The sequence below is a fragment of the Gallus gallus genome, chromosome Z, assembly GCF_016699485.2.
Source record: "Gallus gallus isolate bGalGal1 chromosome Z, bGalGal1.mat.broiler.GRCg7b, whole genome shotgun sequence".
Classification (NCBI taxonomy): Eukaryota; Metazoa; Chordata; class Aves; order Galliformes; family Phasianidae; genus Gallus; species Gallus gallus.
In genome coordinates, this window is record NC_052572.1 from 31,860,618 (window position 1) to 31,884,936 (window position 24,319).

Below are 24,319 nucleotides of genomic sequence, written 5' to 3' on the forward strand. Positions count from 1 at the left end.
CCAGTCTTTATCCTAGCTCTGCTTTTCTCTGCTCTCCTCTGTGAAAATGTATATACCTTCATTTCCACACTCCCACAGTGCTCCAAGAACTCTGTAGCACCATAAATAACCTTTAAGTAACTACAATGTATTTTAGGTACTTCACTACTTCTTTATTTAACTTTTTTCCTGTAGAAACAGAGTAGACCATTTAATCAGCCTTGAATCATTGTTAAGAGATGTGATTCCAGAAGATAGCTGTGGTAAAAGAGCATTATGGGAGACTGTACGAAAAACTAATTAAAAAGTCAAACAAATTATACAGACTTTTACATTTTAGCCATTAATTAATTTATCCTACAGAAAGTCATCCAAAGGAAAAGAGATAGAGTATCTTCTTAATAGCATCTTATTATTACTGAGATCCAAGGAACTTGGCCTTGAAAATGAAATCAATACTGTAACCTTAGCTGCAAAAGTCAGAAAATTATTCACAATTTCCAATTCAAGGTAAGTTGTTGATTTAGGGGCATTTAGGTCATGGCATTTCCTTTTTATGACTATTGCAGTCCATATTTGTACATTTAGGGAGGTTTAATAGGTGTGATATATTAATTTAATTATAGATCCATTTGGGGAATGGTTTTGAACTAAGATAAAATAGTCAACTCACATATGACTATGATCAAGTTTGATATAGTCTACATGAAAGTAGCTAAAAGAAGAAGTGAATAACTTTTTCAAATTTATCAGTGTACATAGCATAGAAACAATCTATTAATAAAGACAAAAAGGAGAAATGCCTAAAAAATGTATGTGTTCATTGTATTTCCATCTCGAGTTTTTCACAAATGGAAAAATATCGGCAGTGCAGGAACCTATCATTCATGTAGTACTATATAGCAGATCCTTTGGTTACCAAAAAATAGGTCAGATCATACAGAATAATACTTTATCTGCAACTTCTGACATTCAAAGTATCTGAGAAGTTTCAGAACTAATACTGAAGCTTAGTATTCAGCAACAAATATTCTAACAGTATTTTAACATTGAAGTAAGACAATTACAGGCAACAGCTTCTGGGACAAATCTTGCTTTATGACATGCATTTTGTCACTAACTTCAGTAACCGAATAGGTGCTATGGATATATGAAAAATATTCTTATACGGTTACATCTTTCACTGGTATATATGGGAGAAAAATATACTAACCCTGAGTGCATTCTACTCACTATTGTTGAAAATACTGATTAATAGGTCTTGTCACATGATCTTTTTCAAAATAAAAGACGAAAATCCTATGATGAGGTTTTTTAAATGACTTTATTGAGTAAATAACAGCCACTTCCAGAAATGCAAAAAATCAAACTCTTTTGTAAACTTCTTATTGTGTCTCACACTGTATTTGTCTTTCTGTCCTTCTTTCTGAACACTGCATTATTCTTCAATCATTCAGAATTTGAAGTGTACATGAGCTGAAGGAAAAGTCAGGTTCCTCCTATGCCCAAATATAATTTCATCATCTGCTACTCTGAATATTTGAAGATTATGAACCAGTCAAAAATTGGTCTAAAGCTGTTATATGAGGACTGCTCTGAAAGTAATGCCTCCTGTTTTATTACATCAGTCCACAAAATAAGGAATAGATGTTGGCAGTCTGGAAGTAGAGGTTGAACCTTCTCAGCAATATTCCAACACATTTTGTTGCCATGCAACAGATGGCAGCAGAGGGACAGTCTGACACAATGGCATCTGACATGGACGTGTGTAGGAAACAAAGGTGTGTCACTGAATTCTTTCATGAGTAAAAACTGGCACCCGTTGACATTTGTTGATGCCTGCTGAATGCTGATGGAGACCAAACAGTGGATGTGACCACAGTGAGGTGGTGGGTGTTGTGTTTCAGCGGTAGTGACAGCTACCGGGGGTCACCTCCGCTAGTGCACTTTTTTACATGTGCAGCAAAATGCATAGCTAATGGTGGTGACTATGCTGGAAAACAGTGTTCTGTAGGTGAGGATTTGTTCAATCATATAGTGCTATCATGCTCATTCTATCTGTTGTAGTTTCCATGGAAATAAATAGGAGGTATTACTTTTGGAGCAACCTACAGAGAATTCTTTGCTATGGCTTTTCTTTCCTAGCCAGTTATCAGCTATTATGTTAGGAGCAGCGTTGCGGAAGTGAAAAAGAGCATTAGCAAGGAAGATTTGTCTGCAAGGCTACAAACTGCATTTTTTTTTTTTCTTGTATCAGAACAAGATGTTTTTAGCAATTAATGAACAGACATCACGTCCTCTTTTAAAAAAAAGTGAATTGTTCTTCCATGATAGTGGCTTAGGTTGAAGTGGCCTTAAAGATCATCTAGTTCCAACCTTCCTGCCACAGACAGAGATACCACCTGCCAGATAAGGCTTTCCAGGATCCCATCCAGCCTTGCCTTGAGTGCCTCCAGGGATGGGGCATACACAGCCTCTCTGGGCACCCTGCGCCAGTGCCTTACCACTCTCTGAGTAAAAAATTTCTTCCTAACATCTAACCTAATTCTTCCCTCTTTTATCTTAAAGCCATTCCCCCTTGTCCTATCACTGTCAGACATTGTAAAATGTTGGTCACCCTCCTGCTTGTAAAGCTCCCTTCTGAAACGCCACAATGAGGTCTCCCCAGAGCCTTCTTTTCTCCAAGCTGAACAAGCCCAACTCCCTCAACCTTTCTTTGTAGGAGAGGTGGTCCAACCCTCTGATCATTTTTGTGGCCCTCCTCTGGATCCGTTCCAGTGGATCCATGTCTTTCCTTTGCTGGAGGCCCCAGGCCTGGACACAATACTCCATCTAGGGCCTCACAGGGGCACAGTAGAAGGGAACAATCATATCCCTCATCCTGCTGGCCACTCCACTTCTGAAGCAGCCCAGGATACGCTGCTGGCTCATGCCCACCTTTTCATCCATCAGGACCCCCAGGTCCTTTTCCACAGGCCCCCTCTCAATGAGCTCTTCTGTACTTGTGTCTGGGATCGTCTCAACCAAAGTGCAACACATTGTATTTGGCTTTGTTAAATCTCATTAGGATCTTGTGTGTCCACTTCTTGAAAATGTCCAGGTCCCTCTGCTCGGTGTTCCTCCCTTCTAAACTTATCTTAAACTGAGCAAAGTTCATGCACTGGAAATATTTTCATCATCCATTACTGTGTGAGAGTGCTTTTAAGTCTGTGCATGATACAAAAAAAAAGCAACAGATATTGTATTTGGATCCTCAGCAAGTATAAGCTGAGGCAGCTTAGAAAAACCAGTTCTGTACAGAAACATCATATGGATGCATTTGATCCTAGAATTCCATCAGAAATCTAGGATTCTCTGTATATGTACTTTGAAATCTTATTCTTGATAAAAAGTACTCCTTATTTACTATCACTGAAATTATGGAAACTCATAAAGTGGCAGCATTTTATTACTGTGCACACAGTTAAAAACAGAATATTCAGCTTGATCCCTAAGGTGTATATAAATATGTGTGTATATATATATGTATAGGTACTTATGTTATTTAAAGAGGATTTTTGAAATATTAAAAAAATACAAAAGTAGATGTAAAAAAAGTTACTAACAAGACATAAATCACTTTAAAATATGTTTTGATAAACAACAATGTAGAAAATTCAGTGAAAAGCAGAGAAAGACATTTAACAGATATTCATCAAGGTACACCTTTGAAAGATGAATACATCTGTTAGATGGAGATGGAGTTTCTAAAGCATTAACTTTCAGAAGGAGCACCAGAAGCTGGAATGAAACCTGAGTTCATTCCACCACAGGTCACCAAAAAGCCAAGGTGATCCGTTACCTTTCTCAACTCCTGCACCACGTTAACTACTTCCTCTTTTAGTTCCCTCACTTCAGAAATGAGAATGTCCATCTTTGATGGTCCATGAGAAGAAGGCCCAAGAAGGAAAGAGCCATTGGGAAGAACCCCAATGGGGATGGAATGTCCAGTGGATGGGGAGAAAGCAAAAGGGGACAAATGTCCAGAAGAGGAATATCCAGCAAAGGGGGTTGGGACCTGAGAAGTGGAGGGTCCAACAGCTGCTGGCCAATGAACAGATGAAGGTGATCCCGCTGTTTCAGTTTTAATGGTATGCTGGCATCTTGACTCTTGAATGTTGGTAGAGGTGGGTGAGGTGTGAGGGAGGAAACATGATGAAGAAACTGCAAAATTAAAATTCACTTTGTTGTACATTGTCATTTCTAGACACCTGGGTACTAAGGAAATTCACATGAATCAGGTTTTATGGCAACAGTGTGCACTGATAACAATGCCTGTTTTACTGATTAACAACATGCACACTGTTCTAACTCCACAACAGTAAAATACGTCTCAAGGATTACTGCTGAAATTGTCTGTAACTATGTTAATGAAATTTGTCAAGCTAGCTCATAGAAGGAAAGACATAGGTGCATAAACTCTGCTCAGTTCTTCTGATATTCCTGTTTTCCTATGATTTATGGAAAAACTATCTGATTTACTTATCAGTTAGTAAATCAAGATGTTCAGAAGTTCTTAGCCTCTGACATTTTTTTTTACAGTATGAGTAACTACTTTTGTTACACTTTAAGTAACTTCCACATCCAAATGGAGCTAAGAATTTCAAAAGCACTATGAAAATTCAATCATGCAGCAAATTCCATCTATTTCACAAAATATTAGTACCTCATTACAGGAAATAAGGTTTTTTTGTTTGTTTGTTTGTTTGTTTGTTTTTTAAGGGACACATGCAGAATTCATTAACAGCAACTTGGAAAAAAGGTGGTTATGGAGATTTACAGCACACTTTTGTCTAGATAAATTTCCAATCAGTAGAAATGAAGCTAAGGCACGAGGCAGACATTATTAACATCAGTAAGACATTGATTTGGAAAAAATGAGTTACAAGGAAGAACAAATACCTTACACAAGATCTGGCAACAGGCACAGAAATTGAACTCTCAGTTGCCTTGTTTGATTTCTATTTCTAAATAATTCAACATCCTCAGGGATGATTCCTCACTTTCTTAGGCTTTGGGATTTTTGGAGGATTAGTTACTCGGAAAGTAAATAGCAAAGGAAAGGTCTGGAGAAAATTTTGCAGTTATAACTCTGCCCACTTGCTCTGCAGCAAGACGTCACTTGTTTCAAAAATCACAAATAATAGAAACATATTTTAACTGTTTAAGTGTAGAAAAATAATGGCACAAACTACAGTATCTTCTCTCAGTGATTAAACATATATAAACCCAAAAGCGATAGGCACTGTAAATCCATGGCATTTTTTTTTTTTTAAATCGGGTTTTGAAACTTTTTTTTTATTTTTTTGTGGTTAACTACATATATTTAAATATTTTTAAATTTTTGCAAGCCTTTGAAGGAAAACTCAAAGACAGTACAATGGTGCCACAAGCTTCTTTTTTTCTTCAGTAAGTATTTATAATATCTCTTCAAGTACAAGTCAGATTTTATTTTTAATACTGATTTGGAGGATTATTTAGGTTTTATATGAGAATAATGGCATGTACAGCTTTGACCAAATTTACACCACCTAGAATTTCAATTTTTCAGATAAGCTTACTTATTTCTAATTAGAATTGAATCTTGAAACAGTCAAGTCTCCCAAAATTTACCAAGAAACACAACATTTGGTAAACTCATCAGGACATCCTGGAAGTAGTATGCCAGGAAAAAAACTGATGACAGTAAAAGGGCAAACTCTGGAGCTTTACAGCTGACTGCAGTATGATGAAAATTTTAATGTAGTTGTGCTAGATTTCTTTTTCTTATTTTCACAAATGCCGTATACTGGCCCAATCATGAATACTGATGTCATGTTTCTACCCCTCATGATATATATCTATGCACTAGAGAATGTATACTATGAAGATCACAGCAGAAGCACTCATACAGTCATCTCTCCAGATGTTCACTTATCTACTGAACTGCATGATATATTTTTTTTCTCAGGAATATCAAGCATCTGACAAATCTGCAATAGAAGAAATATGCAAGGAGCTGCCACATTCCCATTCCCCACTACGCTGGTTACCAAGGGCAAGAACTGCAGACACTACCTTATAGTGTTTCCCCAGCAGTAGGATAACCTCAGACACTGGCTGAAGCCAAACACAGTTAAGGGCAAAAAACCTATACTTCCTCCAGTAAAATGGTCATCAGACTGGACAGTGGGATACTGGTGCCTTCACAAGAATGGGAGACACTCAGTCTCTCAAAGGCAACTCACTGATGGGGATCTGATAAAGTTCCATTCTGACCACCAATGTTGGAGAATAAGGTACTCAGGCAAGAATGTAAACTCAAGTTAGTAGTTGCTCAGTTTTGGAAACACAGACAGACAGTCAAAGGTTACTTCAGTCCAAAACTCTGGCTACCCAATAGCACAGCAATTAAGTAAAGCCTCGTTGTAAATCCACTCGAGCAATCAGAACAATAGTACTGTTTACTGCTGATAAATGTGGAATGAAGCAGGCAGGTAAAACTGAACAAATTCACGGAGTACGGTTCTTAGCAAGCAGAATGATCTAAAAGCTGAAACACAACTGAGACTTCTGGGAACCATAGAGATCATCTATGAAAGACTCCTTCAGCAAGCTTTCCGTGTAGCACTGCATTTCTAGGAAGCTCCTACAGCTCACACAGAAGCATAAAGGGACTGAGACCACCTCAGAGAAGAACCTTATGCTGTTTAACCATTACCACAGAAACTACTTAAAAACAAAAGAAAAAAATTAGTTGAGGTGAGATCTTGACTCTTATGGAGAATAATAATAAAGGTACCATCACGGAACAGGTAGCAATTGAAGAGAATACTCTGCCCAAGGTACAAAACCACTGTTCTTCAGTTTGTGCAGAGCCAACAGCAAGATTTTTTTAAAATTCAACAGCAAATGCTACAAACAGATAGAAATAAGAAGGAGCCCTCAAGAGGAATAATGAAATATAAAAGAAATGAAGGAGAAAAAAGACAAGCAGCTGTGTGAGAGGAACACAAGTCAAAGAGTAGAGATGAGAGAACAGGTCAGAGAGTAGGAAGAAACAGATTACAAGGAGACCAGCTATAACCAAAATGTGAAAGAAAAAAAAAAGTGACTAGATCAAATACTGATGCTACCTTGCCTGCAGAGATGAAAGAGAAAACTTAGCAATAACAACAACAAAAAAGCCTAAAGCAATATAGAATTGGGGAACACAAAGGTTTTGCACTTGAGTCAGAGTAATCTTAGATACGTATACAGACTGAAAGAAGAATTCCTTGAGAATATCCCTGCTGAGAAGGGCTTAGGGGTCCTGGCTGATGGAAAACTTAGCATGAGCCAGCACTGTGTACCTGCAGCCTGAAAGGCCAATGGTATCCTGGGTTCCTTCGGAAGACAAGTGGCCAGCAGGGTGAAGGAGGTGACTGTCCCCTTCTGCTCTGCCCTCATGAGGCCTCATCTGGGATACTACATCCAGGTCTGGGGCACCCAACATAGGAATGTGGAGCTTTTGGAGTAGGTCCAGAGGAGGGCCATGAAGATTATTAGAGGGTCAGAGCACCTCTCCTATGAAGACAGCCTGAGGGAGCTCTCATTTTGGAGAAGAGAAGGCTACAGTGAAACGTCATTATGGCCTTCCAGTATTTAAAGGGAAATTATAATCAGGAGAAATCAGTATTTTGTATGGATTGTTAGTGATAGGACAAGGGATAATGGTTTTAAACTAAAGAAGAGAAGATTAAGAGAAGATGTGATTTCAGGGGGAAGCTTTTCACTGGGAGAGTGCTGAGGTGCTGGAACAGGCTGTCCTGTTCCTGGAGGTGTTCAAGGCCAGGTTGAATGGGGCCCTGGGCAACCTGACCTACTACTTGACCAGGCAGTTGGCAGCTGTGCCTGCAGCTGGGGAGTTAGAACTCAGTGATCCTTGAGGTCTTTTCCAACCCAACCCAAACCTTTCTATGATTCCATGATTATTTGATCTGTGCTGAAGAACCAAGAGCAATGATGAACATGGAGAAAATGAAGGCAAACATCAGAAGATCAGCAAAGGAAGTAGCTGCATGTTTTCTATTTCAGTTTTACATATTGTATTGTGCATTTTCACAAATTCTCCAGAGAGCTGCTGTATGTCCATCATAGGACCCATTAACCAATACATGTAAGTTTATTCAAGTTTTTGCATCAAAAAACTGATGGGAAATAGTACACTGCCACTGAGGTTTATGAAACACTAAGCTAGCATAAAGAAAGTTACAACAAATAACTTCAGTGTTTCGACAGTCATCATTTTTCTCTCTGTACAAACATGATCTTCACTCCTGATAATCTAAAATACAGCAACATTTATCAGTACCCTGTGTGAGAGCACTTACTGGCTTGTTGGACCTATTCTTAGTCACAGAGTATGGACTAAATACACGTATGGAAGAATGTATTATGGTAAAGCAAAAGCTGTGTAACCTAGCACTTTCTCAACCACTGCATGGAGATATTTTCTTCTTTACTGAAATCATGCTGGGATGATCACACCTTCATTATACAATATCAAGTACTTCATTTACAGCAGCTCTTTTCGAACAGTAGATAAGGCAGCCACAACACTGAAATACCATCATCTGACTGTTTATACCATGTCCTGTTGACTGTTGTTTTTAACTAGAAGACCAGCAAATATACATACCGCATTAAAAAAAAAAAAAAAAAAAAGATTATTCTGAAAAACATGGATTTATTGCAGTAATGCAAAGGCAGATGCAGGTATTTATTGCATATTTGAATAAACTTTGAGATAAAATTGTCCTGTATTACTCACCTTGATCTCTTTCATGCCATGTCCGACTTCCCGCAGCTGGTGAATTTGGAGAAGGATAAAAGTCTCCTGTCGGGCTTGGCTCCATATTCTCATCTATGGAGATAGTTTTGGGTCTTTTGCTGTTGAAGTAATGTAAGGTTTGGCAGTGAGAATGATACACAGATAGGAATGATATATAAACTATGTATTTCAACAAAAATATTCAGTAGAAAGCAATCCAGGCATATAAAGCACAAAAGCTTGGATTTTAGATCTTTTGCAAACAAATGTAGAATGTGTTATGTAATAAGGTAATTTGGGCAGGTGATTGCATTTTTCACATCACTTAATATTTCAGAGATGGCATAGAAAAGCTGTAATTGTTCTCAGTTTACCAGCATTCAGCTGAGCAACTGAGAAAACAGTTCCTGTAACCTGCCAATGAAAACTTTTCTCATGAGAATGTTAAATAATACACAGAAATCCCAAAATCGAGATGAAGTACTGGGAAAGGGTTACTAAGCTGTCCTATTTTCAGCTGATTTTTTGCATAGTGGCATGTGTGATGCTATGTTTTGGCTACAAGCGAAAAACATTAAAACAACATTTAGTCATTGCTGAGGAGTGCTGTGCAGAGCCATGGACACCTCGTACTGTCCTACAGTGAGGGAGCTGTGATGGATAAAAGGAGGAGGGAGGAAGAACCACAGCTGTCCTAAGCTGGCCAAAAGGATAATCTGTACAATATGCATTATGCAAAAAAAAACAAAAAACAAAAAACAAAAAACAGTCACTGTGGAAAGATGGCTAGGGAGGCAGCCACTGCTTAGGAACTGTATATACTGCATTACCATTATTTCTCTTTTCCTTTTCTGTCTTAGTAGATACTCCTTATCCGAACCCACAAATTCTACCCTTTTTTCACCAGTTTTTTCCCTCATCCCACTGGGACTGGAGGGCTGCGTGGTGCTTAGCTGCCCACTGTGATCAACCACAGAAAAGGTCAAGGTAAAACAGAAAGTTTTCTGAATGCTAATAAGAGAAAAATATAGCTCATTGTATTCTGCCAGGTCAAAATCCTAAGCTTCTCAAACAACTATAACCTGAAACAAAGACTTTTCATTTTAGATTAATTTAATTGAAAACAAAAGGCCCATATTTCACGTCCCCATATAAAATGAGGCGGCAATTCCATACAGAGGAGAGAAGTCATATTTCTCTGCAACAATAAACAATGAAGCTGCTATTCTGACTAACAAAGAAAATCAAGATGAAATTTTTAGTGGTATTATTACTACTACTATTATTGTTATTACTATAGACTGTGAAAACAAATTCAGTCTTTTGTAAATGTAAGGAGTGGACTGACCAGCTGAAAATACAATAGAATAAATGGGGGACCATTAACTCAATAACTCAGAGTTCTAAGCAGTAGTGGAATAGCACCCCAGTTTCTGACAGTCATATTAAATGCAATCCCACTGTGCAGACATTTCCAGAGTCCCTAGAGTGCAGAAACCAAGAGGATGAGAGATCCTGAAGTACTTGTGATTTCATGGTACGTCAGACAGCTGGAGACAAAGAGCACCAGGGTTTGTGATAGACAGTACATTATCTGGGAGCCAAAAGGAGGACAAAGAAGGTTCTCTACCTCCATGGGTCTGCCAGCTGCTTCTGAGGTACAGAACCAGGTGTTTCTCAGAATCAGAAGAAAGGAGCATGCTGAACCAAGATATAAGTGAGTCCCTCAGATCAAACATGGAGATTCCAGAGAAAAATCACACACTCCTCCTCATTCCCACTGTACTGGGAACCACTTGTCCCCCACTGACTCACACTAGTATTCATTTCAAGTTTTTACCTGCTTGGTGGAGAGGATAAAGACCTCTGCAGATTTATACCAGAATTCATATCATGGTAGTACGGCTGGCTCGGAAGTTCTCCAATTGGGAAGTTCACTCCAGTTCCTTGGGTTATAGGTGCTGAAAAACATAAAATTACAAAGAGTCAAAGATAATCTTCTATCTTTTTAGCCATCTTTTCATTTTAACACCAGGAAGAACATCAAGATGTTGCTATGTGCATCTAATTTTCTGCCTCTGGCAGAAACCAAGTACAGACAGGTTTTATCAATGTTTGTATATCTAAAAAGTGAAATACCTTTCCCAGTCCCTAGAAATCCCTTAGCAGTTATGCAGATGTAATATATTCATTGTATGTGATTGTTTCATAATGGATAACCTAGAGTCATCATTGTGAAGAAGATAATAAAACCTTCACCCTTAGTTTGGAGAAGAAGCTCAGGGGTGACCTTATCGCTCTCTCCAACTACCTGAAGGGAGGATGCGATGAAGTGGAGGTTGGCTTCTTCTCTCATGTAACTAGAAATAGGACTAGAGGGAATGGCCTCAAGTTGCTCCAGGGGAGATTCAGGTTGGATGTTAGGAAATAACTCCCCTAGAGAGAGGTCAGGTGCTGGAATGGGCTGCCCAGAGAGGTGGTCACCGTCTCTGGCAGTGCTCAAGAAACATTTAGATGTTCTACTAAGGAACATGGTTTAGTGGGAAATATTGGTGATAGGTGGATGGTTGGACTAGATGATCTTGGAGGTCTTTTCCAACCATGGTGGTTCCATTATTCTATGATTCACTAGTTGGACTTTCACAGTGAATGAGGAAGGGCTTATGCAGAGATCTCATATTCTCTATGCAAATACTGAAATAACTGGAAAGAACAAACCTGGGGACACAAAACCTCTCTTTTCCTTTATGTTACTTCTCTGCATTAATACTAGCGTGCTGTGGTAACAGCATGCTGTGCCACCTTCTTTTTCCTTCACCCAGGGCCACAGGTACTGCTTTGTATATGTACACCTACATACAAACACACATACACTCAGTGCTATCTTCACCTTCTTACAGAGTCTGTGTACCATACGTTTTAGCATTTCAAGAATAAATTACATGTTGCACATTGTGGTATACTTACCTTTGTTCACTGTCTGTGCATTGTGCATTTTAACTACCTTTGGCACTTAAAAGAATAATTGCATGTTGCATTGCATAATTGCATATATTTAAAGGTTTGTATTTTTCCTGACAGTTAAAATACAACTCTGTTGCGGCTTGAGGTTAAACAAATACGTGGTAAGAAATCCCACAGAAACCACATTCTTTAAAGCTTATTATTAGAAGTATATCATGTATTACAGCTGCAGAAGGTATGATTTTCTAGGGTAACTAAAGCATTGATTCTTTTTTAATCTGAATGGCCCAATACCTTTAAATGTATTTAACCACTTAACAACTACAAACAAAGTTGTATTTCACTGACCCTCAGTCTCCTAAAACAGCAAAAACATATCTTCAGCAGGGACAAAAAGAAAGAAAAACAGTGTGTTATCACTGCAGGATGACAATGCTTAGTATTTTCCTGAAGATTTAATATGATCTTAATTGCTGAATATTGATTTCTGACCATGGCAAATGGCATAACGCTTACAACTCAAGTTCAATGAATATATTAAGCATCCTGTCCTGATGTGAACTAGTTTCTATGCAAAATTTGGACAGAGAATTTCAGAGTATTCTGCCTCACTGTTTTGTTGGTATTTTTTTTTTTCTGTATATTTCTATGCATAAGATTTCTGATGCCAAAATAAGCCAAGCCAAGGGAAGCGAAGGGAAAAGACTGATACCAAGAAAAAATCCTTTATTTAGAATCGATTAAGTGCAAATATGAACTTACTTCTGGACACTCTCACAAGTTCTGACACGTTGAACACTCCAGATTTTACAAAACTGTCCTCAAGATACACTGAAAAAGAACACAATTGCATAATCAGTATAGTGAGAAGATTAATAAATAACTATAGATAAATGTATACACAAGGTAGCAACAGTATCAGTGGAGTACCAAAACTATAGCGTGCAGAACAAATTACACTGAAAGCTGATCACAAAATCAAATGAAAGCTGAGATTCAGGCTGAGGTGCAAAATTTTTGAGGAGCTGTGGGAAAGCAACTCTTCAATACATACATGAAAACTAACGAACAGTATGTTGTGTTCCTAGTTAACCATCCAGAAACAACCTTAAAATTAGTTCCTTTCATAACCGTCTTTAATTTTTAAATCAGAATTGAATTAAGAACTGGAATTAAGGACATTACAGCAGTCGTGTCCTACTATACATTTCCAATGAACAGACAATAACGTGACTGTCATTCTGCTGACAGTGACTTTACCACCTTAGTTACCATATTATCACATCTAAGGCAGACAAGAGTTTTATTGTTCTTTCCAATAGAAGCCAGAACTAGGCAAAACAAGCTATAAATTCAGTGGGATGCTGAAGTACAGGTATCTAGGAATCAGTGTCTAAGAAACCATACATCATCAGAGGCCAAAATGGTCTCTGCTTATTTATTCTAAGATGAATGTATATGACACACTTCCCCTTTCTTCAAGTTTTGGCACACTCCGGGGGTCTGCACTTAGAACTGCTGATGATCAATAGCTATCCCAGTAATGTAACTAAATACTGTAAAAAAAAGGGAGCTGAGAAACCCAGGTTTCTGTGGAAGTCTCATACTGATATTCATTGCATAAGCGACCCAACCGAATGTGAGATCACATGACATGGCCCTTACAGGTAGGAACGACATTCTTTTTCTACTGGAATTATTTGGATCCAAACTCTGCACACACTGCTGCTCTAACAGTTATTACTGATTACTTTTGTCATGTAAGAAGGTGCATCAAACATTGCTTACTGTACTTTCTCTAGCCTCTTTTCTGGGTTAACATCCTTTTTTCTATTGAAAATATACAGTTACATTTCTGTTCCAAATGCTTGAATGAGTAAAAGCACCCCAAATGTCTCAATCAACAAAACCAGCACAGAAGTAACAAATTCACCTGCCAGTACTGATGTCACTAGGTTTCTTTTGGCAATTGCTACTTTCTTCAAATAATTTTAAAAAATGCTGCCACTATAATCAGAAATTTGACTATAAAAGTATGCTTCACTGGAGAAATCCATCCTTGGTACCTCTGGAGAAACACCTGCTTACTTTTAGGGGTCAAACAAGTATAGCAGAGGGAAAAAAAGATCATTTATCACTACTTTTCAATCTTGCTGGCCCCAGACATTATTTACCAGTACAGGTATAAACAATGCACCTAATAACTGAGACTGAAAGAGCGTGAATACTTTCAACTAAGCACATTTGTTATAGCCACTCTTGACATCTCAGTTGCAATTAAACCTATAAGCCAGTCTCAGTTTACTCAGGCTGAAAAATCACTGGATGAAGTGCAGTAGGCATGCAGAGCGCCATAGGTCTGTGGAGCCATACAGTGATACAACAATGCCATCATCTTTTAATCCTCCAGTCACTGATACTTCATATGATATCCATGCATGTTTTTATTTCCATCAGCAGTTCTATGGATATCCCTCTCTCCCTCTTTCTCTCAGCAATTTCTCTCCATATCTATTACTTTTTCCCCTCTTATTTCTAAAAAATACCAGTACCTTTCTCTTCCATCTTCTACTTTCCCTTGCACTCTTTCTTCATATTTTCTATTTGGATGGAAAAATGATATGGCTTCTCAAATATTTACTTCTTTACTTGACAAAACTTGGCATACCCATATCATTTAAAAGTTACAAAGAGTTGATGTTTCGTTCCCCTTTCTTCCTTAGATCTCATTTTTTTTAATCTATGAAGTGGCAAGTTGGACAAAGGATAGAAATTCCTCTGACAGTGGCAATCTTTCCCTTCTCTGTCTATTGCCTTCAGCAGTAACAGTATGAAGCGCTGCATGGAGGAGAGATTTCCAAAGGGAAATTTGGTTTCATGCTTTTAGTTGGCCTGGATGTGAAATGTGGCTTAAAGCCAGTGTACAAACATGCAGCCAGCTCTGGAGTTGGTAATGACACAAGACCAAAATTCTGTGCAGCTTATCCAAATACCTCTACTTTGAAGGACATCTTCAATCACTCAGGCTAGGCTGAGTTAAGAAGACTTTTACCAAAGTGTATATTAGTCAAGCTATCATTGCAGTGAAAACAATGAGTCCCAAAGTTCATTATATTGAATAAAAAAAAGAAAAGGAAAATGTTCATCCAGAATTTTGTGTATAAGAGTGTACATGTATACAAGCTTGGGTACCACACATACATGGAGTATTCAGTCTTGTCTCATGAATTTTCAGGTTTTTTTACTGATAACACTTAGGGTGCATAACTTGAAGAGCAATGTAACATGTTTCTCTCTTCATGATAATGCAATGGGAGCAGGAAAAAAAAGCTCCCACAGTGTGCAACCACTATTGACAACCTAATGATAGCAAGATGCTCTGTTGATTGACCGATCACTTTCACCCAGGCTTCACCAAAAACAATGACAGCCACAGATATCTGCAAATGCTTTCCTTATCATTAGAAAGGGAAAGGAAAATGTACACCAACTGTCAATCTCGATCAACTTAAAAAACAGCCTGATTTTTTTTCAGTGTGTAAAGTGACAAAATGTTACCAAAAAATTGCCATGACAAGAAACACTCCGTCAGAGATACTGAGCAACTTCATTATACACCTGGTGTTCTAATAGGGAAGTTTGATGTCAGTGGTGCCTTAGAGTGCAGAAAAATAATCATAAACATGGTGTGTCTAGTTCCAACATCACTAGATTTCAACAGTTTTAACTAGCTAGGAAACCGAGCTATTGCAGATATGTTGCAAAACTTCTTAGCTCCCAGCTGTGCTTAATAAAAATGTTTTGTACCATTAAACTGCTATAATTTGTGACAGAAAGGTACTCTACATATGATAAGGAATAAACAGCAAAGTTCTGTGTGGAGCAGGACAACTCTATAATGTTGATTTTTGCGATGTTAGACAATGTTTTTTATCTTATGAAGCTGGTCTTCCTGCCGAACAAGATATAACATTCATATTCACATCATTACACTGCAGAAGAGAAGGTTCCGGGGAGACCTCACTGTGGCCTTCAAGTACTTGAAGGGAGAATATAAGCAGGGGGAAGAATGGCTGTTTACGAGGGTGAATAGGACAAAGGAGAATGGTTTTAAACTAAGACGGGAGATTTAGGTTAGAGATTAGGAGGAAGTTTTTCACACAGAGGGTGGTGATGCACTGGAACAGGTTGCTCAGAGAGGCTGAGAGGCTGTGGATGCCCCATCCCCGGAGGCATTCAAGTCCAGGCCAGATGTGGCTCTGGGCAGCCTGGTCTAGTGGCTGGCCACCCTGCACATAGCAGGGGGGTTGAAACTAGAAGATCTTTGAGATCCTTTTCCACCCAGGCCATTCTATGATTCTATGATTCCACCATTCTCTCATTCTATCATTCTCTGATTCTGTGATTCTATACTACATGCAAGAAGAAGATATGCAGTGATATCCATACAGTATAGGCCATATTGTTTTTTGACTAAGAGTTTCCTAATGCACTGCTTGCCTTAACATCCCTTATTAGTGCTTTTAAAGACTTAAATTAAAATCTTTGGTATATGTTTTAGATCTGTTCAGTCCACAAACAAACACACTTACTTAAGAAGAATTTATTGTTGTATTCTTCATAGAAGATTTTCTGGTTTTTTGTGGTCATGATAATACTTTGCTATTTGTGCTGTTCAAGCCTAACATGAACATGGAGTACCGTTATTTACCAAAACTCATCACCAAAACTGACCTGAGAGATGACACAGTCTGAAATACATTACAGTTATTATCATTATTTGTTAAATTCCGAGTTATTTGAAGAAAATATTTCTACCAAAAACACTGCAGTGTAATTCTGTATAACCAGTAAGTGACTTCCAAAATCCATAAGCAGGTTTTTATAATTATTATTTATTTCCTTTTAGTTTTTGTGCAGGGAGAGCCAGGAAGAAAGAAAAAAAATAAAATTAAAAAAAATAATAAAAACAGGGGTTTTTTTTGTTTGTTTGTTTGTTTGTTTAGAAAAGTCATTTATGAAAAAAATACATTTACCAAACATAATACTACTGTGACCAGACTGAGGCAATCAAGGGTAAAAGATAAAAAGGTCAAGCCAAGCAGCAGTTCTGATCAAGCTCATCTCATCTAGTTGGCAATCCAGAAAAAGGTTAAGTAATTCTCCAGTTGCTACTGAAGCAACTTCTGTCTCAGTCATTATACATCTTCCTGTTTATTCCTGCATTTTGCATTCAATAGCTAAAGTACAGGTACAGCCTTCAACAGGTTATGGTTTAAAATGGAGAAAAGGCTGGTAAAAACTACTGAAGCATATTTTCAGTTTGTACTAACATGTACTGTGCAGAGTTTGTTATCAAATTACTTAAAAGCTTACCAGTGATGCTGCCTTTACAAATCTTTAATCAGCCTTTTTAATGCCTTCTGATTGAATTGTACTTTTATGGACAGAATGCCTGTTTATGTTCTGCTACATATTTCTAAAAAATAAAATTTATTCTTGGTATCATTAAATATCTATTTTTTTCACTGATATAAACTTGAGTTTGAGAAACTAATAAAGCAGGAGTAAGGAATCAATCAGTGCACGAAATAATCTGTATTAATGCACTTTTACTTCTGGAACTTTAAAAAGAGAAATTGTAAAGAAATAAGTAGACTTAATAGTAGTAACAGGGTCAACATTAGGAGCAATGGTCAGAAGGGAGGATGGAAGCCTCAGCCTAAATACTAACAAAGCTGAAACTTGAGTTTAAACTAGGTGACATAGTGTTTCTCCAATTTCTGAAAGTTTTATAATTACAGGTTAAATAATTTCGTTGCATTGCTTCTTTTTTCATTGTCTTTGAAAACAAGCTTTTAAAGATCAGCTCTTAATGATCTCTATAGCATCAACCTCTACAGGAAGTTCTATCATCAGCAGGAATGCTACTGGAGTACAGCTCTATTTACAATGAAAAGGGTAGTGGAAAAGTAGTCTCACAATATATCTTACCATAGAGTCTAGCAAACTTGCAGTTTGTTTTCTCATTGCATACATTTTGAAGACAGTAACTTTAAAAGAGTACCAGAAGCTGATTCTCACTGGCCAAGAACTGCTTACATGCAGTTAAGCGTGTATAGCATGAGCCAAGGAGTGACAGAAAAGATTCCAGTAGTGATGTCAGTTGAAACAGTCAGAAAATTAGGCTATTTTGGTTATCACATGATTGTCTCTGACCTTGTTGCATAGTTGCATCACCACCATTTCTCAAGCTTTTTTTTTTTTTCTCTGAAGTGATGCCGTCCCTGGGACAGAGAAGAAACGCACTGCAAAAAGATTCCAGCTCCACTGAGCATTTTAGCACAGGCATGTGCTAAAGGGCCTGTGAAGCTGTTTGTGCCATTATCAAGAACAAATGAGATTTTCCATACTCTGACGTTAATAACCAGAACTATAATTGCCTTCAGTGTTGCAGTAATCTCAAGATGTAAAAGCCTAGCTTAATTGAATCTGTAATCCATGTGCTGGAATACGAGAGGTGAGCTGGCCTGAAACCTAGTAAGAAAAAGAAAGACTGACTAACACAAATGCATAGTGCCTTCCACTCCAGAGGGGCTCAGATCATACCCACACTCCAGCCAAGATTTTAAAGATGTTGGCAGAGCTGTCTCTTATCATGTATAAGACAGTCAAGTATCAAAAAGGAACTTTCTGGTGACAAAGAAGATATTTGGAGCTCTAACTTTTAGATTATTTTTAGTAAATTCTTGCTCTGTGTAAATTTTGAAGTAAAAAACACTATGTTCACCACTGACCAGAACTGCTTCAGAAGTGAAAGTAGCAATATTTACACAGTAGGTTCATAAAGAAGATAGTCCATCAAAATGAAAATTAATAAGTAAATCTAAATTCATAGACAGCAAATTTCATACCAAAATTCAAATCTGCACGCAAAATAAAAAATACTCCTGGAAAAAGGGTTTATGCAATCTATGAAGGTTTCTGATTGTCAAGATAGATCAACTGCCTCTCAGAACATCCTAAGTGGTGTGGATCTGAGAGCAAAAAGAAGCAAAGACATTACCTCTCAATCACTGTCATTACTAATTCATAGAGCATTTGGGAAAGGGAGAACTCCACAGAAAATCAAGCCCTAACCAAACCCAACCCTGTTTTATTTGAAGATTGCTATCTGAGATGGCATGGCTGCAGGCATACAGGAAACAGCAAGCATTTCAGAATATCCACTCCCATGATGAAAAAGCAAGGTGCAGAATATACGTTTGTTTAAATGCACTTCTACCTGGTTCCGCAGACTGCTACTCACTCCAGCATCATTCCTGCCACACAAAAAGCTGCTTACAATGATGAGGCCAGGGAATCTCTCTTATATTCCTATTAAATAGGGCAATAATTCGCCATCCACAAGAAGGTAACTTGCAATGGAGTAAAATAATGAAACTGTCTGTGTTCTAAGTCATTCAAAACTCAAAGACATTTACTCATTGCATTTTCAAAAGAGTGCAAAGGTTGAGAACACATTACTCCTCAGAAGTTATTTCTGAAGCTGTAAGTTCTAAAAGTTAGAACTGAAATACTTCTTTCTAAAACACATATATCACATATAGACAAATTCATTACACATTCTTTAGGGCTTGATCCAAAAAGAATGTTCTCCCTGTGGCTCTGGCCCATATGAAAGCTCAAAAAAGCCTTTGGGGCTCTACAGCTGCAAGAGAGATTTGCATGTTAAGAGATAGGTGAGGCTGGGTTTTGGCAACACCTTTTTTAATTAGGGAAAAAAAAAAAAGAAAAAAAAAATAAAGAATAGATTGTGATTTCATTCAGGTCTTCTTTGGAAAAGATTCCCAGAACAAAATTTCTGGCAGAAATACAAGGGGAAAACCCACACCAGACTAGCAATATTGGGTCTAGGGATTTGCTGAACCATGTGTCATTCAGACTAGGGACCTCATCTTCAGATATCATGGGCTACTATGGAGGAAAGAAGAAGGCAAATGGTGAGGAGGAATGAAAATTGAAGAGACAATTTCTCAGTCTCTGTCTAGAAGTCTCACCCCTCACATTAAAAATGTAATATTCATTAGCACACAGGCTTGATCCCGGGTCATCTTCATTCCTCATTCAGCCCTGACTGAATTTATACAGTCTGCAAAGTTTATTTGAAGATATTCAGCTAAATCAGAATGAATTCTACAGGGAAAAAAAAAAAAAAAAAAAAAAAAAAAAAACCCACAACCTAGTAGGTCCCATTTGCTAGAAACAATTGTAATAATTTCTGAGCTCATCTGCTTGAATAATAGCAAAAATCTGAATGCCTTTGTCTTCCCTAGCCAGTGATGTTCATAATCATGTATTTGAGGATGGTTAGGTTTCCTTTGCACCTTCTGAAAGACATCTTATTTATTCCCCAGAGCTGGTCAAGAATAGCAACTACATTCTGAAGAGGTCTGACCAAGAGAAAACTATTCTCCTTGAGGCTATATCCGTAAGTCAAGAAATGAAGCACCAGTAGTAACTAGTATCGATTCCATCAGGAGTTCTCATGAGGGTCAAACTCTGTTCAGATGTCCATCCTATCCTACTGTCATATTAACATAACATTTTACTCTATCAGTCTCTCTATTTGCTACCCTTATTTTAGCAGTTTAAAAAGACTTCCTTGAAAGATTTGAGCACCCTGGCAACAACTGCACACAGATGTTTTAATGTCAGTGTGTAAGTCAAGTCTGCCAGGCTGCAATCTCACGCCAGTGATGAGTAGCAGGTAACTTATGTCCAACGTCTAACTATTGTGGCCAACCGGCAGTGAGAGAAAAATAGAATAGAAAAAAATCCAGAAAATCCTCCAATAGGAGAACTGACAAGCAAGGATGATATATCTGGAGACCAAATTTTTATGGGTGGCGTGAAAATCATTAGCTTATAAATAGCTCTGGATGTTTTTTCTCTTTTTACACACCCTCCTAAGTTTCTTATGCCTAACAGATGAACTAACTGTAAGAGCAGTTCCTCTACCTTCCATACCTATTAACCCACAGCTTCACATATACTATGTGTCAAATAGATAGTAAGGAAGGCTCATTTCTTAATTTCCTTAAGCTACACACTTAGGACACACATAAGATCATACCTATAGTGAAATTCACTGGGAGCAAATAATATAGAATTACATTGAAATGGCTATGCTGGGACTTCCTCCTTTACAAACTTGCCTTCAGCAGAAGCTGAACAGATACCCAGGTATAAAGAGGGGTTGTTCCTTGCTGGTTTTGTTGTTGTTGCTGTTTTGTGGGTATTTTTTTACTAGTAGTCACCTATGCTCCAGCTATTTTCATTTTAAGCACTAACTGATCCAGGTATGGCTTGGTCCCAATGGTGCAATGTCTATTCTCTCTCTGAAGCCATGCAAATTTTTAACAGCTGACACCAAATAAAACTGTTGGTTCTAGATGCTTAATGGTCTGGGCAACAACAGTGTCCAAACTCTTCTCTCAGTTCAGTTCAGCTCAGCTCATCTTGATGTCAGCAGCAAACAAAACAATCCCTTTGCAGAAGTGACCTCTACAGTTGAGAAAATCAAGTTCCGTTCTTCAGAAATCAACCCAATAAAAGTTATTGAAAAATAAAATTTAGAGGAGGATATCTGTGGATCTTGCTACAAAAGCTAAATACTACTTTCACCACAAACTACACTAACTTAATGCTGTGTTATACTATCAAAATATTCAGTGTATTTTTAGGAACCTATTATAAGAATTCCAACAAGGGCTCTTAAAGTTCTTTTGTTTGGCAAGTGACATTACCATGGTTAAGACAGCAAATTACCAGACACCCTAAAGAATGTAATAGTCTAGCCAAACCTAGACAAAAATACTTTTAACACCAGCAATCTCACTAACAACAACTCAGTTTCCAGTCTCTTCTTCCTTGGCAAAGCCTTTGTGAAGGCAGTGGCATCCAAGCACTAACAGTACCTATGCCTTGCCAACACCCTGGCTCTTTGATATTCAGGCATCAAACCAAAACATGTTGAAGGAACAGGACCCTTCCAGCATAGCCTCTGCTCCTAGCCTGGTGCAAAAATTAAAAACACCTCAGAGTGGATGTCCTCTGGGATTCTGACAGAAGTGACTGCTGGTCCTAGGAACAGGAGTAATAAAGTTTAATAAGAAAAGAACAGGATAGTAGTCCCTTTTAGGCAGACAAGCTTATGGGAGTATGACTCCATCATATATCCTTGTACAAGCCCAGAAGCTCTGCATTTTGCAGTCCCACAAACCTCAGTGCTTTCTCTCTGCCATTTTAACTGCAAAACAGTATCACACAGGGAAGCTGAATGATGCTAGAATTTCATATATCCTCAAATAAACAGATGACATCTAATTATGCTACTGTCTCTGCTCAAATGAAGGGTTTCAATGGAAGCAAAGCACGGCTCACATTTTCTGTCCTCCCTTGGCTACAGATAAAACGAAAAATGCCGCCAACAGTGACTCCAAAGTATGAGAAAGCGTTATGCTCAAATTACAAGCATAAAGTTTCATGATAAGTCTAGCAAAAGATTTCACTACCACTATCTCCTCATAGCTCCTGGGACAATGGAGTTCATCAGACACTGGGGCAACTGATCTTGTCCTGCAACACTACTAAAAGATAGCCTATGAGACTCCTCTGCTGCCTGCCATATATTCGTGTTGCAAGACTAGTTGCAAGTATAGCAAGACTACCACTTTTAGAGTAACCTGCAGTTGAGACTGAGAGTTGATGGGGCTGGACACAAAAAGATGTGATCCACACAAGTGAAATACATATTTCTACCCTCCTACACCAAATGTTGAATCGTATTTTAAAACAGAATTTTAAAACAATGAAGATAAGTTTCCACAACTGGCCTCCACCTTCTCAAACTCTGAGGCTACAAAGGGTCCTTCAAAAGGATGAGATGTAATGCATTTGGCTTTCCTTGCATTTACATGTATAAATATTTTAAAACAAATTCTCTAAGGTCAAATGTTCAAAGTTTTACAAAATTGTGCTTATCTATGAGGAAAAAAAATCAGTTTTGTTTCAGGTGTAAATTTGCTGATAATTTAGGGATTTCCGGGAGGGAGGTTTAAACCATTATCCTATGTAATTTATGCCACATATTTAATAAATAAATAAATAACAACCACAAACACTTGAAAAACACTTTTTGGCCTCTTCTGTCCTCATAACTTCAAAACATATCAGCAAATTTCAGGAAATATACTGCTGCTCTTTATAATAATAGAATGCAGATTTTTGTACAGTAGGCTACAGTGATTCTTCCACTGTTGGGTATTCAGTTCCAACACACACGGCACATTCCAAAACATACTGAGAATGCTTTGATCATATCCAAAGTACAAAACTATTCAGCCACAATGGAGGCTGTTTTCCCTAATGTTCTAACAAACCCAGAAAATACTAATGTATATGTAACAACCTACCATCACAGTTAGTTCTTGGTTGGAGTGTGGTTCATTTTTCATTTAAAAAAAGCAAGCTAAGCTAGCTGAAGCTTATTAACGATAGATGTTTCTTCTGAGAGCTGAAATGTGAAGATACAGTATGGTTTTGATGGCAGGAGTCACTCCTCACTCTTTAAGAAGTGATAGTATGAGGAAGTCTGTTACATTTGTTTGTCTTACTCTGATAAAATTCATAAAAAAACAAAAGACTTACAAGATTTACCGGCACTGCCAAATTGATTTAGAAGGATAACTCCATGAAAGTACAAAGAGCTTTTGGCCTAAACAGTGTGAAATGGCAATGTCTGGTTTTGATTTTCTCTTGAATTTTTATTTTTAGAAAATCCTTGAAAGGACTGTTTCCATGAAATCATCGCAATATCTCTCAAAGAAGTGCCAAATGTTGCTAAAATGATCCATTAACTGTGTGTTCAAAAACTGCTCTGATCTGATATACTTTTACAAAAAATGAACGTATTTACACTTTCAAACGCACGTGAGAAGTGAAACTAAAGGAAAGAAGTTGTTAACTCAGTACACAGACTTAGAGGTAGGGCGGTTGTATTTTGTCTGAGACAAAAGGGTAGTTGTAGTACGTGAGGGCTTTTGAAAAGTGAAGTTATTTGGAGATCTTGTCACCTCACTCCTCAGCCCATCCCCACTTACCAACTTTGAAAAAACAAGAACTGAAAGAAAAATTCCATATATTAAATGAATCTTAATGAAACTACAATTGAGGCATCGCCAGTTTAAAAGAGCTAAAGTAATCACAGCTTGTCCCGATTATATGTACCTACCAGTGCAAAATATGTTGCTGATCAATTATGCTCTCTTTAACTATTAACAGTAGTATCTTTGTTCTCAAACAATGTTAGATTGCACATGTGCTGGAACTTATATTTACCTGGTGGATTCTTGGCAGGATCATTGTGGCTTGGACTTCCTGGTTGTCCAGAATCTATAAAGAAATCAAAGAAATGTTTTACTAATTTGTTTTGAAAGTATCTCACATCCTTTTAATACCTTCCTTCAGTATTAAACTAATACT

At 37.7% G+C, this 24,319-nt stretch overlaps 1 protein-coding gene across 16 annotated transcripts in view; it reads right to left on the reverse strand.

Moving 5' to 3' along the window:
- The window catches only part of NFIB (nuclear factor I B), a 269,957-nt gene that overhangs the window by 51,337 nt on the left and 194,301 nt on the right, over window positions 1-24,319 (reverse strand). For all 16 annotated transcript variants that reach the window (XM_046905270.1, XM_046905267.1, XM_046905265.1 and 13 more), the window contains exons 3-6: window positions 24,176-24,229; window positions 12,536-12,604; window positions 10,650-10,770; window positions 8,810-8,928 (exon numbers count right to left, since the gene is read on the reverse strand). In XM_046905270.1, coding sequence (XP_046761226.1) covers window positions 8,810-8,928; window positions 10,650-10,770; window positions 12,536-12,604; window positions 24,176-24,229 — 363 coding nt within the window. The remainder of the gene's footprint in view (window positions 1-8,809; window positions 8,929-10,649; window positions 10,771-12,535; window positions 12,605-24,175; window positions 24,230-24,319) is intronic.